The sequence below is a fragment of the Ciconia boyciana genome, chromosome 4 (genome assembly GCF_034638445.1).
Source record: "Ciconia boyciana chromosome 4, ASM3463844v1, whole genome shotgun sequence".
Classification (NCBI taxonomy): Eukaryota; Metazoa; Chordata; class Aves; order Ciconiiformes; family Ciconiidae; genus Ciconia; species Ciconia boyciana.
Window position 1 is genome coordinate 53,143,739 of NC_132937.1, and position 17,983 is coordinate 53,161,721.

The 17,983-nt window shown below is 36.4% G+C and overlaps 1 protein-coding gene across 8 annotated transcripts in view; it reads right to left on the reverse strand.

Annotated features, from left to right (window-relative positions):
* The window catches only part of BNC2 (basonuclin zinc finger protein 2), a 350,887-nt gene that overhangs the window by 241,780 nt on the left and 91,124 nt on the right, over positions 1–17,983 (reverse strand). For 7 of the 8 annotated variants that reach the window (XM_072858929.1, XM_072858923.1, XM_072858925.1 and 4 more), the window contains exons 1-2: positions 16,944–17,126; positions 16,606–16,806 (exon numbers count right to left, since the gene is read on the reverse strand). In XM_072858929.1, the coding sequence (XP_072715030.1) occupies positions 16,606–16,806; positions 16,944–16,967 (225 nt within the window). In that variant the 5' untranslated portion in view covers positions 16,968–17,126. Of the gene's footprint in view, positions 1–16,605; positions 16,807–16,943; positions 17,127–17,983 lie in introns of those variants that run through there. The other variant, XM_072858922.1, reaches the window with a different exon arrangement.

Here is a 17,983-nt window from a genome sequence, read left to right on the forward strand (position 1 = left end):
CAATAAAGCAACAAAAACAGAGTTTAAAGACTTGCTTTTTTGTATTTGCTTTTAAAACATCCTTTAGTTATTTCAGGGTTTTCAAGCTACACAGAAGGAACACATATGGCTTTGGCCACAAGAATTTCTAGAAGACTTTAAGTGTTCCTGTTTCTCAGGTGCTGAAATAAGCCCTCAAAACATAATAAAAGCTCCAAAAGGCAACTATGATCAAAAATTAAAATATCAGTCATCCTAACTATTACATCTTCACACAAAAAAACCCTCCTGAACTGAACGAGACCATGGGTCATACCTGTATCAGCAGAATGCTACACTCCAGAGCACTTCACAGACAAGAAACGACTCCACATTTGAAGCACTTGTTGGTGAGGAGAGAAGTGGTTAAGGTTTTCTTTTAAAACAAAACCCAAACTTTACCCCTATAATTTTTTTCAAGTAACAAGTACTGTAGCAGAAGCATCCTCAGGAAACAAAGGGCATGGTGATCTAGCTAATAGTGTTGTGGTGACCTTTGAGACACTGACTAGTCCGCCAAGCACCATCTGTGATATGTACAGCATAGTCAAGAGGAGGATTATTAACTGGCCTAGAAGCTGAAGAGCCATTTCAGTCTTAAAAATAATATGAACTGCATTCACTGAACTTGTACAGCTTAAGCTTCTGAGTGTCGCCAGTTAAGAAAGCCTTCTACTTCACAGGATAGGATCCAAGGATTATGTTGAATATATGGCACCTCTCATCTTAAATTCATCCTGAGTTTTGGAAAACTAAAATCAAAGAAGCACTGTACCACAAATCATCTTTACTATCAGCAAGACCGCCTCTGCTGCTGACAGAGATCACGGATACAGTAAAGTTCCTAGGAAACACAGGACTACTGCCTAATGGAACTGAAAGACATGCATTAAAAAAGGCTCAGCTTTTCCTAAAAATATTAATTCTACTTGGTGTAGGATATGCAGCACCAGCATCCTGATTCAGCATCCTCAGATTTTAATCATGCAGCTGCTTTCACATTGCTGGATGAGAAGTAGAAATGACAGCAAATAATGGGTCAGAAGAACTACTTGCTGCTAAACTGGAAAGCTCCTTTCCTTACTGCCTACAGTAAAACAGCCCATTAAGAGTTGCTTTTTGATTAAAAACAAGTAAGTAATTTCAACTATGGCAAAGTGACATGTTTTAACTTGACATTTTGTGAAGGATGAGTACCTTGCAAAGCTCATAAAAGAGTGAAGAGATTCAGTGGAACATTAAGATTTACTATATATACTCAATGCCACTGTCACTCCTGTGCAAAACACGTCAACCCAGAAATATCTGACTCAACAGCCCTAAGGTTATTTAGAATAGAAAGTGAGATTTTTACATGTTTCACTTTGATGCCATGAGAGCAGCTGCATTAAGTTCTCTCAGTGGTTTTCAAAACCCAAATAAAATGCTTGCTCTGTGTTTTAAAATTTACTGTGCAAATGTGTGCCACCCACCCAGTCTGTAATAGCTTACATTCACCATTTTCAGAAAAGATAAACACAGCAGAGAAGGAAATGATAATATAAAAACAGCCTGGCACGTGAAATGAGGAAAAGCATTGTAGACTATCTGGCACGACAAAGCACACAAATGTTATTTTGTGAAAATTAATAGCATCTGATATTATACTCCCGTCCCAGTACTCTCCCCCAGCCTCATGCCCAAATTAAAGGTATTTTATCTAACTCCCAGTTGAGAGGTTGCTAAAAGTGGTAAGTCACAGCTGTGTTGACATTGAACTTCTTGAACACAGAATACCAACGTCACACTGACACACTTTGCAGATGCTTCGTTACAAGCAGCACCAGTCACTTGATTTGAAATACCTAACCTAGCTGTAAAACAAACTGTTAATCTCCAGCCTCTTCTCCAGTTAAAGTCTTCTTTACAGTTCTGGAAACACACCAACACCTTATTATGTTTATGCTAAACTTATCTGCATTTTGATTGGAATTTGACAGTGACCAGTGGTTCAACTCAATGGTACCTCAGACACTGCTGAGAACAGGCCCCACTTACTCATCATTTTAACTAGATGCTCTCTCTTTTTGTTCTCACAGAAATCTGTAACACAGTGACCTTCAATCTAAAATACAAACTAATTAACTATCCATTTGGTTGAAAAATGTTGGTATAATGTTGATATCTGACTTGCCTGGAGAATTTAAATTATGAACAGACCTATTTTTCCTTGCAACACAATAGACAAAAAAGCACTGGATGTCAAATTCTGCACACAGCTAAATGATGCTTCTTTGCAGCAGACTTCAGTATTTGCTTTGATACACCTTGTTTCAGAAAACTGTATTCTCATAGCACTTTTCTTCAGTCAACAAAATTGCAACTACCTATGTAGGTGAGTATATTGTAATTGACTAGTATGGAAATTACAGCACTGCTGCAACATCTGCACAATAACTTCACTTCTGAAGACTGCAAGCATTTAATCCAGTTCCTGATACATCATTTAAAATTTGTGCTGGAGCTAGAAGCATTGGCTTCAACAACCTGCAAAAGCCAATGACGAAATTTAGTACTTTAATCATGACTTTAATAGTTACAGCAACCTCTGAGGTTTTACCTTCATGAAGACAGATACTTTCTAGATTACAGCTGTCTAACACAACAGTGCTGACTTCTGCCTCATGTTCTGAGTAGTTTTGTGATAGTCAATGACTATCATATGTAAAACTTACTGCAAAGCTCTAGCAGCACTATGTTTCTTACAAAGCTGACCAGCAGCCATATTTCACCCCAACTGGGAGGCAGGGACCATGTTTCTCCTAACTGTATTACAATAAGCCAACTCAAAAGCCTACACTGCAATTCAGCTAGCATTTTTTAAATCATTACTTTGTTTTTTAATACTTTAAACTATGGGGTTTTGTATGCTCTTGGGGCCACAGATGCCTACATTTCTAGATGCCAATTTCCATATCTACATTATGGTAGCAGAAGAAAAAAATATCCTGAATGTCAATCTAGAGAATATAATGGATAAGAGCCATATTAGAAAAAAAAATAAATTAATGAACATATTTTATTTGGCACCATGGAACCAGTGACAGTTTTGCAGTTCTTTTCAGTGAATCTCAGAGAGCATAAATGGTTTAACAATGGATATTATTCACAATTCAAAATGAGAGTCCTTATCAATCAATTACATACTTAAAAATATAAAGAGAAGCTATGTACACTAGATACCTGAAATGATTACAGATAATATCACAAAAATGCATTTAGAGCAGGTAAAGTAAGAGACAAGTATTTTTAAAGATGAAATTATTTAGAACTCGGATCATTTTAAGGACTGCAGAGTTAACTTCAAGAGAAATACTTTTCAAATGGACTACTATGATCTTCTATAGATATGTCCAGACTCTGTGTTACAGTGGTTACATAGATACATTATTCATGCACTTGATTCATTAGAAAATTATTTACAAGGATGCTGTATTATTGTAATGCAGATTTTTTGCATGGAGGCTGGGGTGTGTTATGACTAATTCAAAGGAGGAAGAGAGAAAGGGTTACAGGATTCATAAAAAGCATGTAGACGAGATTCAGACTGGCACACAGTGTGTGATAAAAATCAAATATGGAACATAATGGGACATATGGAAACATATCTTTTGTGCAGGGAAGGATGAATCACAAGTTCACAGCTGGAATTTATGTGGATCCTTATTTAGTGGAGCATCTGTAGCCACTGTTTAGCTACATTCCCACATCAACAACAAAACGGTGCCACAGAAGAGAACACATGCATCAAGCTCCAGCTGGTATCTGCGCCCACCACTCCTTTCTTTTCCCTGAAGCCACATTTAGTCAGTTTTCTTTTTACAGTTTGTGGGTGTATAAACATGCATATGCAAGTCAGTGGATAGAATCAAAATGCCACACCTGACCACTGCTGAATTTTGGAAGGGATGGGGATATGGTATAGAAGGGATAGGTTCAGAAAAAAAACCCAGTCATTTAAAATCAGTCTCATGTCTATGGCTTTACTTTATGCATTTTACATATTTACGTACTTCATGTACTTTACGTGTTAGAAAAGTTTTATTTCAGTTTGGTATCATTAAAAAAGCCCTTTAAAAATGCAAATTGAAAAATCATAGAAAACATGATTTGTATAGGTCTATTTGGAGAAAACCAAATTTCAACTTCATAATTATAAAACTGCATATGCATTGAATTGCTTTAACATTTTCACACCTGACTTTTAGCTTCGCAACATTAGCAAAAAGCAAAATAAGAATGTGGAGAAAGATATACTTTCACGTCTAAGCAACTTTCATGCAAAAGATACATAAATACCAACTAAAGATGTTTAAAGTGGGGTTAGTTTTGTTTTGGGGATTTGTGATGTTGTTTTACTTTTTAAGATCATTGCTGTCTATGCTATGAATTAAATAATTTCCTTCCACTGCCTGCTGAAAGATTTCATTAATTAAGATATAGGTTAATGAAACATACATTTTTATGCAAGAATAAAATTCCATTTTAAAGTAAAAAAAATGCCCAGCACTGAGTTATCGGAGGACTTTTCTTTAAACAGCTAGCATATACCACACAGTTTCTCTGAAATGCGTAATTAAAATTTTGAAGAACCTAGATTTTAAAGGTCATACTTCTACAAATATTGCATTATTTGAAACTAGAGTCCAGTGCTCTAATCCCTTCCCCAAATTTTACTTCTACAATTATTTCTTCACTTAATTTGTATTTTAGATGTGCTCCATCACGGAACAAGCAAAACATGAATTACCTCTTCCTGAGGAAAGACTGTAGGAAAAGCCCTCAGAGCAGTTCTGTGATTATAGACTGTACATGTATTGATTTCAGTGAGAGCAGGACTAGGCACTTAAAATTAAAATTTTCTAGCGTTTTAAAGTATTGTTTTTCCACAGAAACCTTTTGTATCAGCACAAGAGTTTGAGATACCTTACTTTTGACCTGTAATAGTGTACTGACAGGCTGACTACCTCAAACAAGCTTTCACAATGGAAAAAATAGGTAGAAATTATTTTAAATAAATTGTCAGGTAAGTCTGATGATGTAGGAAATTCACTAATGATTTTTACTGTTGTCTGAACATTTTCCATATTCTTGGTTGTGTTCTAAACCCCAGCTTTTACTTCTCTCCTTAGACAATCAGACTGAGAAGCCACTAATGAAACTATGCTCATTAAGAAGAAAACACACTCGTATGTATCTACTTCAATTTTTCCTCAATTTTTAAGGAAAAGAAAACAAAAAATGCCACTTTACAGTAAGTGCTATGCCAAAACCAGAGAAGTAGCATTTTCCTTGGAATGAAAATTCACTTATCATGAGAGAGATTCTACATTTGTCAAGTTCTTGTAAATAACTTATCTTTGATTTGCTAAATACTAATTTAATATTACAGCTCATGCAACCAATTTTATTTTTTAAATATTTAAGGGAAGGCAATGTTTTCAGAATGCTACATCAAAAGGTAAAAAAAATACACATTTCCAAGTGAATTAAAATGTTTCAGTTGTCTTTCTTATTTATCCCTGCAGAGAAAAATCAACATCTCAGTAGATTCCAGAGCAATATTTCAGGAGCTCTTGCAAAATAGTGTAATAATATTCTATTTAGATTACTTTGTCTTTTGTGTTTAAAATGATTTTGTATTCTAGGAAAGAGGGAAGCAAAGTCGGAAGAAACTGGAAATTATACATGGCACAAGACAAACACAGTCAGCCATATACATTTCTTAATGTAAAACAGTGTTTACTATTCAGCTATCACTATGCTAGTAGAAATCCAACATTTTTTAAAAAGTAGAACAATGATAAGAAAATGTAATAAGTAAAATCTATTATAATGAGATCCATGTCAGACAGACAGATGCCATACCTTATTTCTATACATGAACAAAAACATACATGGTGAGTTGAGGGTTTTTTTCCTAGCAGAAATGAAGTGATTGATAGCCCCCAGGTTAAAATTTATTTTCCTTAAAACAATCTGATCATTCTTTCTTGTTCCCTGTCTCTCTTCCCCCCCCTGCCCTGAACTGAACTTTAGCATTGCATTAACAATGGACTGGTGGATAGGAGGATCTATTAAAATGTGTAACTCACTGTGTAAGGTACTTTTCTTGCAGTATGCTCCATCTGCATGAAGCCAATGTTTTGGTGTGCTGTCTGCTGCTGTAACCACTTCTCTCCCAGATATCAATGAAGCTGTGCATACATTTTATTTTTTTATGCAAATTATGGCTTTGGAGAGGTCATGCCTCAACACCATTGAATTAATAAGCAGCCAATCTGTGATATAAAGAACATATTTATAATCATCAATCACCTCTCAGATTATTACATTGTTTGCAGAACATTATAAAAACCGTTAAGTATCAGGCATTTCTTTATGGCATTCTGCATGAAGATGCAGCAAAGCATATGAATAAACCTCTTTTTGTGGAAGCTTATATAGCGAGCACTTTTCTTACTAACTTTAAGGACACCAGCAGTTAGAGTGAGCTGTTTCATAAAACTGTTTGTATGCCGATGTTCGAGTTGCACTTGAGGGACATGGTAATCTAGAAAATGGATTTTTGTTTAAGGCTTTGAATGCTAAAAAACCCCACCCCAAACCCTGAAAAAGCTCCATAAATAAATCACATTATTTAATCTTGAACCAAAAAATAGAATCCTTACAATTTGTAGCACAAATGATAAAGTTCTTACACAGCTGTTATGTTTTTCCTGGTTTAGAGACAGTAAGCCAGAAGTTGTTTTTGCTTTTCATACCTGCTCTCCACAACCCCTTCTTCCGTGCATTCTAATTTAAAAGAAAAACTAATATTAGATAAAGCAACACATAATTTGACAGCCTACCAGTTAAATTCTGACAGGGTCAATAAAATGAGAGCTTGCAGGAGTCCCAGATGAGGAACACTTTCATGAATGCCTCCATTGTGTAAACTCTCCGTATATCCTGCCTGCAAATGACAGTCATATGCCACCAGCTGCAGGAGGCATTCCAGCAATGTCAACTGCTGTGGGGCATTAAGGCAGGGTAGATGAGCTGGTACTTCTTTATATTTTTCCCTGGCTAGTGAGGGCTGTCACGCTTAACTCATTTAAGTGTTATTTTTCTAAAGACTATGGTGTTTATTTAGAAATGTAAGAAAATATATAATTAAAGCCTTGCTAATGGAGCTCCTCATTTTAATAGTAGTTTTATTATATAAAGCCAGCTGGAAGTAATTATTTTTTTCCTTGCGTACTCTTCATTAGCTTGTACCTCCTTCCTCCCCAAGACATCTATTTCAGATGTTCTTATAAAATTTATGTATTTTAAAAAGTAAACTGTCCAGGGAACAAACAGCCACTAAAAGTTATGATAGGAAATGTGAAAACCCCAATGTCCACTCCTCAGAAATATAGTTGCTACCACTTCTGAGGAGACTGTTTTCCTATGGACTCCATTTTACAGATTGCCATAAAATTTAAGTTTTAGAGAAGTCCTGCAAGAAAAAAAGTACTTGGCACATTTTTAATCAAGAACTAAGTCTGAACACAGTGATACAGGTTTGTGGTTTTAACTGTTTTTAAACAATTCACTGATGTCCAAGCTGATTATTATTTTGTCTACTAAGTCTGTGTAGAAAAAAAAGTGTTCAAGCATTCTATGAGTTTAATTTTCCCATTTTCTTGATATTTATTTTGTCAAATAAACACAAAGCTCATATTTGAGATATAGGAATACAAATATACTGAGGGTTCCTTTTTAAATATTAGCAATGCTTTGGTTAAGAAAGTGTACAAAGTAGAGATCAAACTGAGATACTTTTCAGCACCTTCCATGTGAGAAGCTAGGGCATCACACATTTTTATCATGCCCTTGCATACAGGCACACTGAAATACAAAACACTGAACTCTTTGCATGTCAGCACCTACATTCAGCCACCCTTGGAAGGGATGCTTCTCCTCTCTGCCCCTTATCTCTTCCTAGAGTCCCTTATAATCAAGATTGGTTTAATTATTCAATTACTACCAAGGAGAATTTTTCTTTTAATACATGTTCAGATATATATACAGAGCAAGAAAAACTGTAGGGAAAGAAAAATGAGAAAAGGCATAAATAAATAAAGGATATCAATAATGATCTATCATAAAATGACATTTTGCCGTTGTACTTCCGCAGGAGCCGTAACATCTCACAAGACATCCCTCTGAAAGCAGCAATAAAACTGCAGTACAGTACACGAGGTCTTGTATTCTTTGCAGGCAAAGGGCAATGAATATGCTAAAAGGAAATCAATCTGCATAAAAAGATCTGACAATAACATCTTCAGGTTTGTTTGGGTTTTTTTTTGTTTTGTTTCTTTTTTTTTTCCCTTAATGAGAAAACAAAGAAGATAGAACACTTTGGGAAGCCAAATTTTTATGTAAACAAGAGTAATTCCTTTCAAATGCTACTTTATTGATTAAATTACCTTTTATCCTACTGTGTTACTACTTTTCCTGTGGAAAAGTTGGCAATTCCAGTTAGCAAGGAGTCTTGTAAACATTTCTCCTCCAATTTAATTTCATGTTGAATTACACTGCCCAAATTTCATTTTGAGATTTCTGGTTCAAAAAATTCAAACTTCAGGGGCAAACTGGAAGCAATCATAATTTTGCACTGGCTTGCAGGGTAACCCATGAAAAACTGAGCTTTCAGTAACTTATACATAAAATCATACACTGGACCATAATGTCTAAAAGCTCAGACCTGACCAGAGACTTTAACAGAGAACCTAGTTTAATTTCTGAATTGTGATAAAACAGGAAGCCAGGTTTAGATTTCTTCAAGAAAGTGCAATGCCTAAATTTTTTTTTTTAAATCATATTCATCTCCTTAGTGTCTAAATAATAGAAAAGATTAAAATACACAAGAGCAACTTTCTTTACCACTGTAGAATCTTGTCTTGCAAAATAGCTGCACATTTAGCTTCATAAAAGTTACACGCGTACAGAAGGCTTACAGAATTGAGCTCCTAGTTACAGCTCACTCTGAAGGCTAATACACTGCTATCTGTAATTCTGTACCTAAACTATATGCTGTCCTTGATGCATGACAGGGCCTCCAATGACATGAATGGAAAACACATGCTCAGATCACAGTGAGGATATGATCCTTTATATTCTATTTTCCTCTCACTGGTACACACCAAATGTTGAATTGTTCATCTGAAAAGAACTACGTTGTATTACATTTTCATTCAAACTGTTCAAAGCCAGAAGTATTGCATTTTAAAGTTATCAATCTTTAAGAAATACCCTATAGAATGCATGGAGAAAATACACATGCAGAGAATCAGGTAATCTATCTCCTTCCCTGGAATTCTGGTTAAATAAAGTTTAAAAAGAACTACCACAAATAAACAAATTGTGTTCATCAGGTGTGTCTCACTCTTCCCTGAGTTGTTGAAAATTTCTGAGAAAAGGAAGAGCAATTAAAGCTCTTTTCAACATTAGTCTCAGTAGGTATCACAAAAACCCAGAGACGTTTACCACGCCACTCAAATTCTTCTATAAGGGGCATATTCCAAAATGCACAGGTAGGCAGACTGCAGCACTGATCTCTACTGACGTATTTGTGTTGTGGTCCATTTCCAAATAAACATCATCTCAAATATCACAGTAAGTTTACCTGCCGGTGACAGTACATTTCAGCTTTAATGACAATCCCAGTATAAATTTTCTCACTTTCCATAAAGCTTCTTAAAGTATCACTTATTATTCATTTTATAAGAAAAGCTTGCTGACTTCTGTGTTGTGCACGGGAAGGAATGGCAGGATCGTAATCGTGTCATTTTCTCTTCTGAACTCCCATGCTCTGTAAGTGGCAGATGACACTCTCTCCTTTCCTTTGCACAAGTGCACAGATACGCATCATCGGTAGAGGATGGGGATGCAATGGCTTCCCGAGAGAGTCAGAATAGCATCAATGGTACATTGTTGGCAAGTTCACACTGATCAAAGCAATTCTGAGATGCTCACTCTCCGCCCCTGAAAGAGATGGCCTCTCTATGACAAAATGTTGTGTGACACAGCCGTACAAGTGGCACTGTTTTCTTTGTCAGTGAAGGAAAATCATTTAGAAAACAGTTGTCAAGTATTTCAGTAAGGGAAAGGAGGCATTAGGGCATTACTACAATGAGTGGGGAGAGCAGTAACAAAGCAACAGATGCCTGTCCATAGGCTGATGTACAGTCTCTTATTTTGGACATTTGTTAGACAGACTGATGTTAAGCTAAAGAATGCATTTTGCCTCACTGAAAAACTGTATAAAACACACAGGCTTTCATTTAATAAAACTGCTGTTTAAGTTTACCCCTTTCTACAGGCGGGCCGGGCAAAAATTAAATCCCTTAATTACAGTTTATCTAGGTGCTGAAATTTTGTCATTATGCTCTCTGAATTATAGTAAAAAGCTGCATTAGTGATTCTCTTTCTGAACTAAAAGATTAAGAGACAGCAACAATGGAATTCTCCCTTTCTCCCTCTTCTCTGTTTCAGCCTTCTCTTTCTTGAGCCAGTATGATTCATCACCTCCTGGGTATACTAGGAGCCCCAAGTTTGGAAATTCTTCTAAACTGCGAAGAACCATTAGTCTACAAGGCAAATCCTTTTACAAAAGCACAAGCACTATTGTTTGAGAAAATCGAGCAAAGAAAGCTGTACACAGCACAGGTTTTGAGCATTTCTAGTAAAAAGTAAAAGCTCTTTAAAGCTTTTGTTTCTGATTGTACTTTATGACGGCAGTTCTGTATCAGTGAACAGAGTGTTCCTTTGCAATCAGCACAGTGTCACAACGACCTGGCAAATGCGAATGCTTTCACTATCACTACAGTCCTTGCAATCTTGCCTCAGCTGTGACCCATTCACTTTTGCCCCAACTTCACTAAGATGCCTTACTCAGCATCTAATTAGTTAGGGAAGATTTGCCTTGGCTCTTAACCCTGACATAAGAGCAGGAGACTCTGCTGCTGTTATATACCAAATCTGTTCTGTCACTACATTAATCAAATCCCCATAAAACTATACATGAATAAGTAACTACTAAAATACAAAGTAGAAAAATAGAAAATAGAAAAAATATACTTTTAAAAATGTTAAACACTAGTGCTTATTGCACAATGTATTTGAACATGTGCTTTAATATATGCTCCAATGCTTCATGCAGATTTTACAGTTTTGTGCATACATATCTCAAAGTTAAGCGAAGATCTGACAGCGCTCTTAGCACATCATCAACTAAAATATACAATGGCACAAATATGTTCAAACACTGTATGTATATATGTGCAAGATTAATATGTATAGAGAGGAATGGGAAACATTTTGCTATGTTTTACTTCTCCTGCAAATACTGAACACAGCAAGAGAAGCTATTGAGAGGGTTTTTTTATTTTTAATCATGTATCATGCACATAGGCATGTATCTATCACTGCTTGTACTTGTATGTCTAGTGCTACATGCCATACAAAACATCCTGCTCTTTTGTCATATACAATATTTTCTAATGCCTCTATTCTGAGTCACATGAGAAGCAGCACAAATTTCTTGATGCAAATATTTTTAATTTGCTAAAAGGGCATGAACCATTACAGGTCTAAACCATGCTTTACCAAAATACCCAACAAAATTAAAGCAAGTGTCTGAAATGAGACAATGTAACCTGATAAAGCTTCTGAATTCATACTAGCACATGAACTTATTCATGAACAACAGAAAAAAATCCCACCTGGGGTCAGCTAATCTTTAAAATGGTGTGATAAAAATATGTATATTAAATAAAATTATTATGTTTGCTGATGCTTACTGACAAAGGCGATTGTTAACTACCGTAAACTACAAAATGCTTTTTACCAATATTAATCTTCCTCACAAAATGTTCATAATAAATCAATGTATGGAATTACAGCCTGTTGTCGAATTAAGTTTGAACTCTTTTTGCATGTACACCCATATTAAAAGAATAGTTATATGCTAGAGTAAAACAGTTAATTACTTAATAAATGTTAAAATTGCATACAACCTCTATGACCAGCAACCCAGGAACATTTAAAAAGCCTTCACCTTCAATCCATTAGACATTACACTACGCTCCTATTTTTAAATACTGGTTCAATAAACAGTTTATGTGCCTATGTCTACATCAATGTTAGGAACTATCAGATTGAAGAATACAAGTACAGCTCAAAACAGGCAGTGCACGTTGTATACAGTTTAATATTTCTAGCAATTTTAATGCATACTCCACATATTGTTAAGTATTATTTAGTTTTCCTTGGAATAAGCATGCATTTATGCAAGGAAAAAAAGTTGAATTTACTGTTCCATATCTCTCATGAACAGACGCGTCTATATTAATATACATCATTGATTTCATTTTTAGTTTTCTTGGCTTCCCGCTCACCTATCTAGAAGTGATTTCTCTGGTGATAACTAACACATCATGCTAATGAGAGAATCTAATGTACAATAGAGAAATGTCACTACTAATAATATTTGCATGAAGTTAAATAAAGCAACTGTAAGAGAATGTCAGACAGTTGTTCTTTAATAAGATACAGTTACACAATGAAATTATGTTGTTAATTTTGTTACATCATTGAGTGAATCCTAAATTACTATATAATGACGCACAGATCCATTTATAATTCTGATATACTGCTTTTTCACTCTCGCATTGAAAAAAGCTTCTGGAAAGGCTATTACCTTTTTATCTGAAACGGATTAAACATACTTCTTTCTTAACAAAAAGGTACATGGCTCTGGCATTTTGTGTCACTGTGGGTTACAGCCATTTCTCTTACGGTCTCGTTTCTGAAATGACTTAAAAGTATTTTAGAACAACCCTTAAGGTAACTGGATGAAGAAAAATGACATTTCTTATTCTGACAAATGCACAAAACATTTATGAAAGCAGGCAATCACAAAAGCCTGCTTTTTTAAATCAATCAAATCCAGACCTTCTTTTCTGTTGTTAACAACTCCTTGCCAGAACTAGAATGGGCAGTGGGTGCCCTGGACTTAACCAGATGAGCATGGAAGAGAAGCCAAGGGTTTCTGCTCATTCTCGACCTGTCACTGATCAAAGTGACCCAAAGAAGCACTCCTTTTTAAAAGTTAAGATTTATGCCCTTTGAGGTTATCAGACATTCTTCTGTATACAGATTGGGATGACCCCTTTCAAGCAAATCACACACTTTTACATGGACAAAAGGTGCATAGGCAAAACAATGCAGTCAAGTGGTCATGTCATAAACTTCTCACAGGTAATTTAGGAGACTATTCCCCTTCTCCTCTCACCCCACCAAAATCTAAATTTGCTCTGGAATGTGGAGATGCTATTGTCTTGCGCTCCCATTCTCTAAGAAAATAATCAAAAAATAAATACCATCATACTTGCTATTAATAGCCTAAACCTGTACAATCAATCCTAATTTTTCTAAGACACATAGAGTTCCTTGCCATAATGAAGTAGGTTTTCCTTTTATTCTGAGAAAAGTTATTCATTCCTATAGTATGCAAATAGCAGTGCAGTGTGAGTTGAGAGGTAAGAGGAGGGAGGGATCGCAAGGTTTTGTTTTGTTCTAAATCATTCTTCTTGCCATGCTCCAATCTTTGTACTAAAAACCTGCTTGAGATTAAGTTACAACTCCAAGGAAAAGTGATGGGGCTCGGGGTTTCTTTGCTTCTAAAAAACATGTGGAAAGCCAGCATTATACTTAGAAATTTAAAAAAGAAATGTCTCTAGCATTACTATGTATAGCTGGAAAAGTTTCATTAAACAGTTCTTTCAAACCATGCCAAACTTTGCTTGCAAGTTATGTACATTTCATAACTTTATGTTATTTGTGCTCATGAAAACAATTTTTCTTAAAGCATAGGAAAAATTTTAAAAATACTTACATTTCCAGAAGATGGATTGAAAATAATTAACAAACAAATGGATGAAAATAGGTAACAGAAAACAATACTCAAAATTTTAGTGATTTAGAAAGAAACATTGGCACTTAGACACAAATTTGCAGCTGCACTTGCACACAGTCTGTGCTTATAGCCTGCGCGAGCTAGCAAGTTATAACAGCCTTAACAAATCAGAAATATAAGACAAAATATTATCCTTAAAGAGGAGAGAAATGCATTTTGCAAAATAACTTACCCTCCTCTTAAAAGCATGATGAAAGCAGATTTGGACTGAATATGTTTAGCACATGATAAACAAACAAACAAAATATGACAAGGAGATTAACACAGTACGCGAACGCGTTAAGTACAGACTTTTAAGAAATAAATCTGTTCGACATTACCACCTTTGCAGTGCTACTGTGTGTGTATTCCAATGGAAAGATACACACTGATGCAGTATCTACCACACATTTAGTCATTTAGTACATTACTTCTCTCTTTCTATACAGAATACAACATGACCACGCATGTTCAATAATGTACAAAATCCAGTTAATACTCAAGAATTAGAACATTAAAAATACTATTTAAAAAAGAAAATAGAAACCAAACAGCCTAGCTTACGTGCATAAATGTTTAGCTTGGTCTAATGAGCTAGTTGTATCAAATTATTTGACCCCCTTCCACATTGTGATGCTCTTTTATTTAGTTTTGTTTCCTTTCTTTGTCAGTGTTGAACATTTTCTAGTATTCCAGAGACCACAGAGGCTAAATCTGTTGAAAAAGGTCTAATACTAAACAGGCAATCTAATACTATCTATGTGGTTCAATCGTCATTTATCAATTGATCGTTATCTGGATCTAGTTATGTTAACTCTTTTGTGGCTGAAATGGAAAGAACCTTTTCTCCACCCCAAAAATTTAATCTCACTTCTTACTAAAAGAATACAGCAGGTAATTTGAATAACTGCTTTCCATGCTATTGCTCAACATGAATATAACCAAATATGTTATGTGTCACAGACATGCATACAGCTGATAAGGCTTGTAAGCAGTGCAGTAGCAGTTCACACTTCCTAGTGCCAAGCAGTGTTTTTGAAATGTGCATCTCTACCAGGAAATGAACTTTTTTACTTTCAAGAATGGGAAATTGAACAGAGTTGCTTATTTGCCTTATGTTGATTACATTCTATACCAGCATACTGTATCAGCAGTAATCAGGGTCCCTCTACAGGATATATCAAAATATTCCTTATTCAAATGCCTTCATCCTGTCCTGAGCTATACTGCTTAAACTGTTGTCCACAGACAACCGCTATTGGTTATTAACTATCTGCTTTGGAGTTTTCCTTGGCTTTAAAGGTTTTTTTAAATTAAATTACTGTTTTATGGCCAGTATTCAGGCATGCTTTGTTACTGTAAACTATAAAAACCTAATTACTTTCCCTCTCTTTTCTAACAGTACAACGCCTCTCAGGTAAATGAGTTCATTCATCTTATGTCCAACATTAAATAAAAGTCTAGTATTAATATACAAATCATTTACTAACTCCTCTTTTGGCTAACACAATATTTCAATTATTATCAGTCAGTGTCAGACCATAATTGGAAACTAGTTTTCAGAAAGGCAAAACGTCCCCTGGTAGGGAGTCACCCTGTTAAAAACCTCCAGGTTGAACTTCCCTCCCCTGCTTGAGCCCCATCCAAGCTGAAAGTTTCTCCCTCTCTTTTTTTCTTTTCTTTCTTTTCCCTCCCCCCCCCCTTTCCCTTCACCCAGAAGAGCCAAGCAATTGTGCAAGATTAGCTATAACACACAGGGCGCGTATCACCAAGTGCATGGTACAGAGACACTGGCTCCTGTGATTAATTATCAGTTATTACTGGCCTTGCAGTAACATTTTCGCTTTCCCGTCAGAACCGGCATACCAAGCTGCCTTAAACGCGGCCCCCGGTGAAGGAGCAGCTCTGGGGAGGACGCCAAGGCACAGCTCCGCAGAGAGGGGGAGAGGGAGCGGAGAGGGAGCGAGCGGGGAGAGGGAGCGGGAGAGGGACCCGAGGACTGGAACTGTCTCCTCTAACGACCCTCAGCTCCGTGCTGGCAGCAGCTCCAGCAGGACGGCTGGCCGCTCCTTCCCTCTGAATAAAACTGTGTTCTGCCACATGAAGTCAATTACGCCGCTCTGAGGGGCCCCCTAAATTTAGTATCAGTTTGATTTGGGGGCTTATGTACTCAGGAAGAATGAAAGGAGTTTTGCTGGGATAGCAGATACTTTTATTTATGGGACGGGGGGAGAGCAAGGGGAAAAAGACTGGAACAAAACAAAAGCAAACAAAGAAAGAAAAACAGTCTTACTACGAGCAAAGCTCTATTTGGAAACTTTAAAACAAATGCTTTGCTTTTACTTAAAGCTTTAATATTTTTTCCTCTTTTAAAAAGGAGCCCTTAGGGAAGCAATGAAGTAACCATGCACATTCCAATGACATAGTTATGACAGTTCAGAGGCTAACTATGTAGTGATGAATGAAACAAAAATGAAACGTGGAAAGAAAGAGAAAAAGGAGGAGAAAAAAAAAAAAGAGCACAAAAATGCCACGTTTTAAAATAAACAAAAGTAACATACCTGTTGGGACATTCTGAATAAGAGGTTAGTGTCAGTGTTCTGCCATGTCCCCATGAAACCAGAGTCGGTCGCTGCCGTTCTTGTTCCGAACTGCATGGAGTTGTCAGTGCAGGAGTCTCTTAAAGTCAAGTCTCTTGCCCTCTTTCGCTCTCTGTGTCTCTGTGTGTGTCTGTCTCTCACATCCACTTCTGCCTCTTCTGACTGAAAAGTGAAGGTGGATTTTTTGAGCCTCTTGGCAGCCAGTAGCAGGAGTGTAGTGTAGTTAAGAAGCTAGCTGCACTGTGCGTTTCATTTGGGAAGGGGGGATTCAGGGGAGAGGGTCAGAGCTTCTTTCGCACCTTCAGCACAGATACCCCTATCATTTATGCATAGATTGTGACTCCCCAAGCTCGCCTTTGCTCAGTTTAACAGCTGCCTGTCAGGTGTGCATGCAGCACTAAGGAGACCCAACCATCAGCTTCAAACTCTCAGCCACTGGATGTCATTGGATAGCAGAGCAAAGAGTCAACTGCACTGCTCCACTGTCAGGCACCAAATGACATCCTGCACTAACCCTTCAGTCTACAGATACACAGATACACACACACACGCACATTCTCTCTAAGTAGCACAATGATCAGAGTGAATTGGGAGAAAGAAAAGGCTGTGGCCCTTTCCCTGTCTTTCTCTGTTTTTCCTCAACAATGCTGTCAAGTACAGCATGTAATATCTGACACTTGCCTACCACACAGGATTAGCAAACCTTAAAAAAAAAAAAAGGGAAAGGAAAAAGCAAGCAAGCAAGCAATTACTCTTAAATACAGTCAATATTCACTTAGAAGTAAAATATAAAAGTTGGCCTGGTTATTTTCTAAATATTAGTCAGACAAGAATTGTGGGATAGTCAGTTCCTATCCCAAATAAAACTCTTACCAAAGAGGGGAAAAAAGACATGATCCAACTCCTTTTGAAATAAAACCAGAAAGTCACATGCACATTTCATCTCTCACACCCTTCTCTTCCCTTGCCCACTGCTAAGTGTCTTAAGCAGCATCGTGAGCAAGAAAGGACAGAAAAATGAAAAAGCTAGCCCTTTCTTCCCCTCCCCCAAAAGATCAAAAGTAGTTTTTTGTTTTGTTTTGTTTTTTTAAGTAGCTGGTTGAAGCAGATACAATACACCTTTCAAATCGTAAAGAACAAAGAAATGAATCACAGCAGAAAAGAAGCCAGTCCCACACAGTTAAAAAGTAACGCAAAAGAAACAATATTTTGCCTGTAAAATCCTTCTTCTATACTTAAGGTACAGTACTATATATCAGGATAAATAATACTACTACAATACTGGTTTTAATTACTATGGGTTTTTTAAGTGAATCTTATTTGAAAAATTCTCTTACCC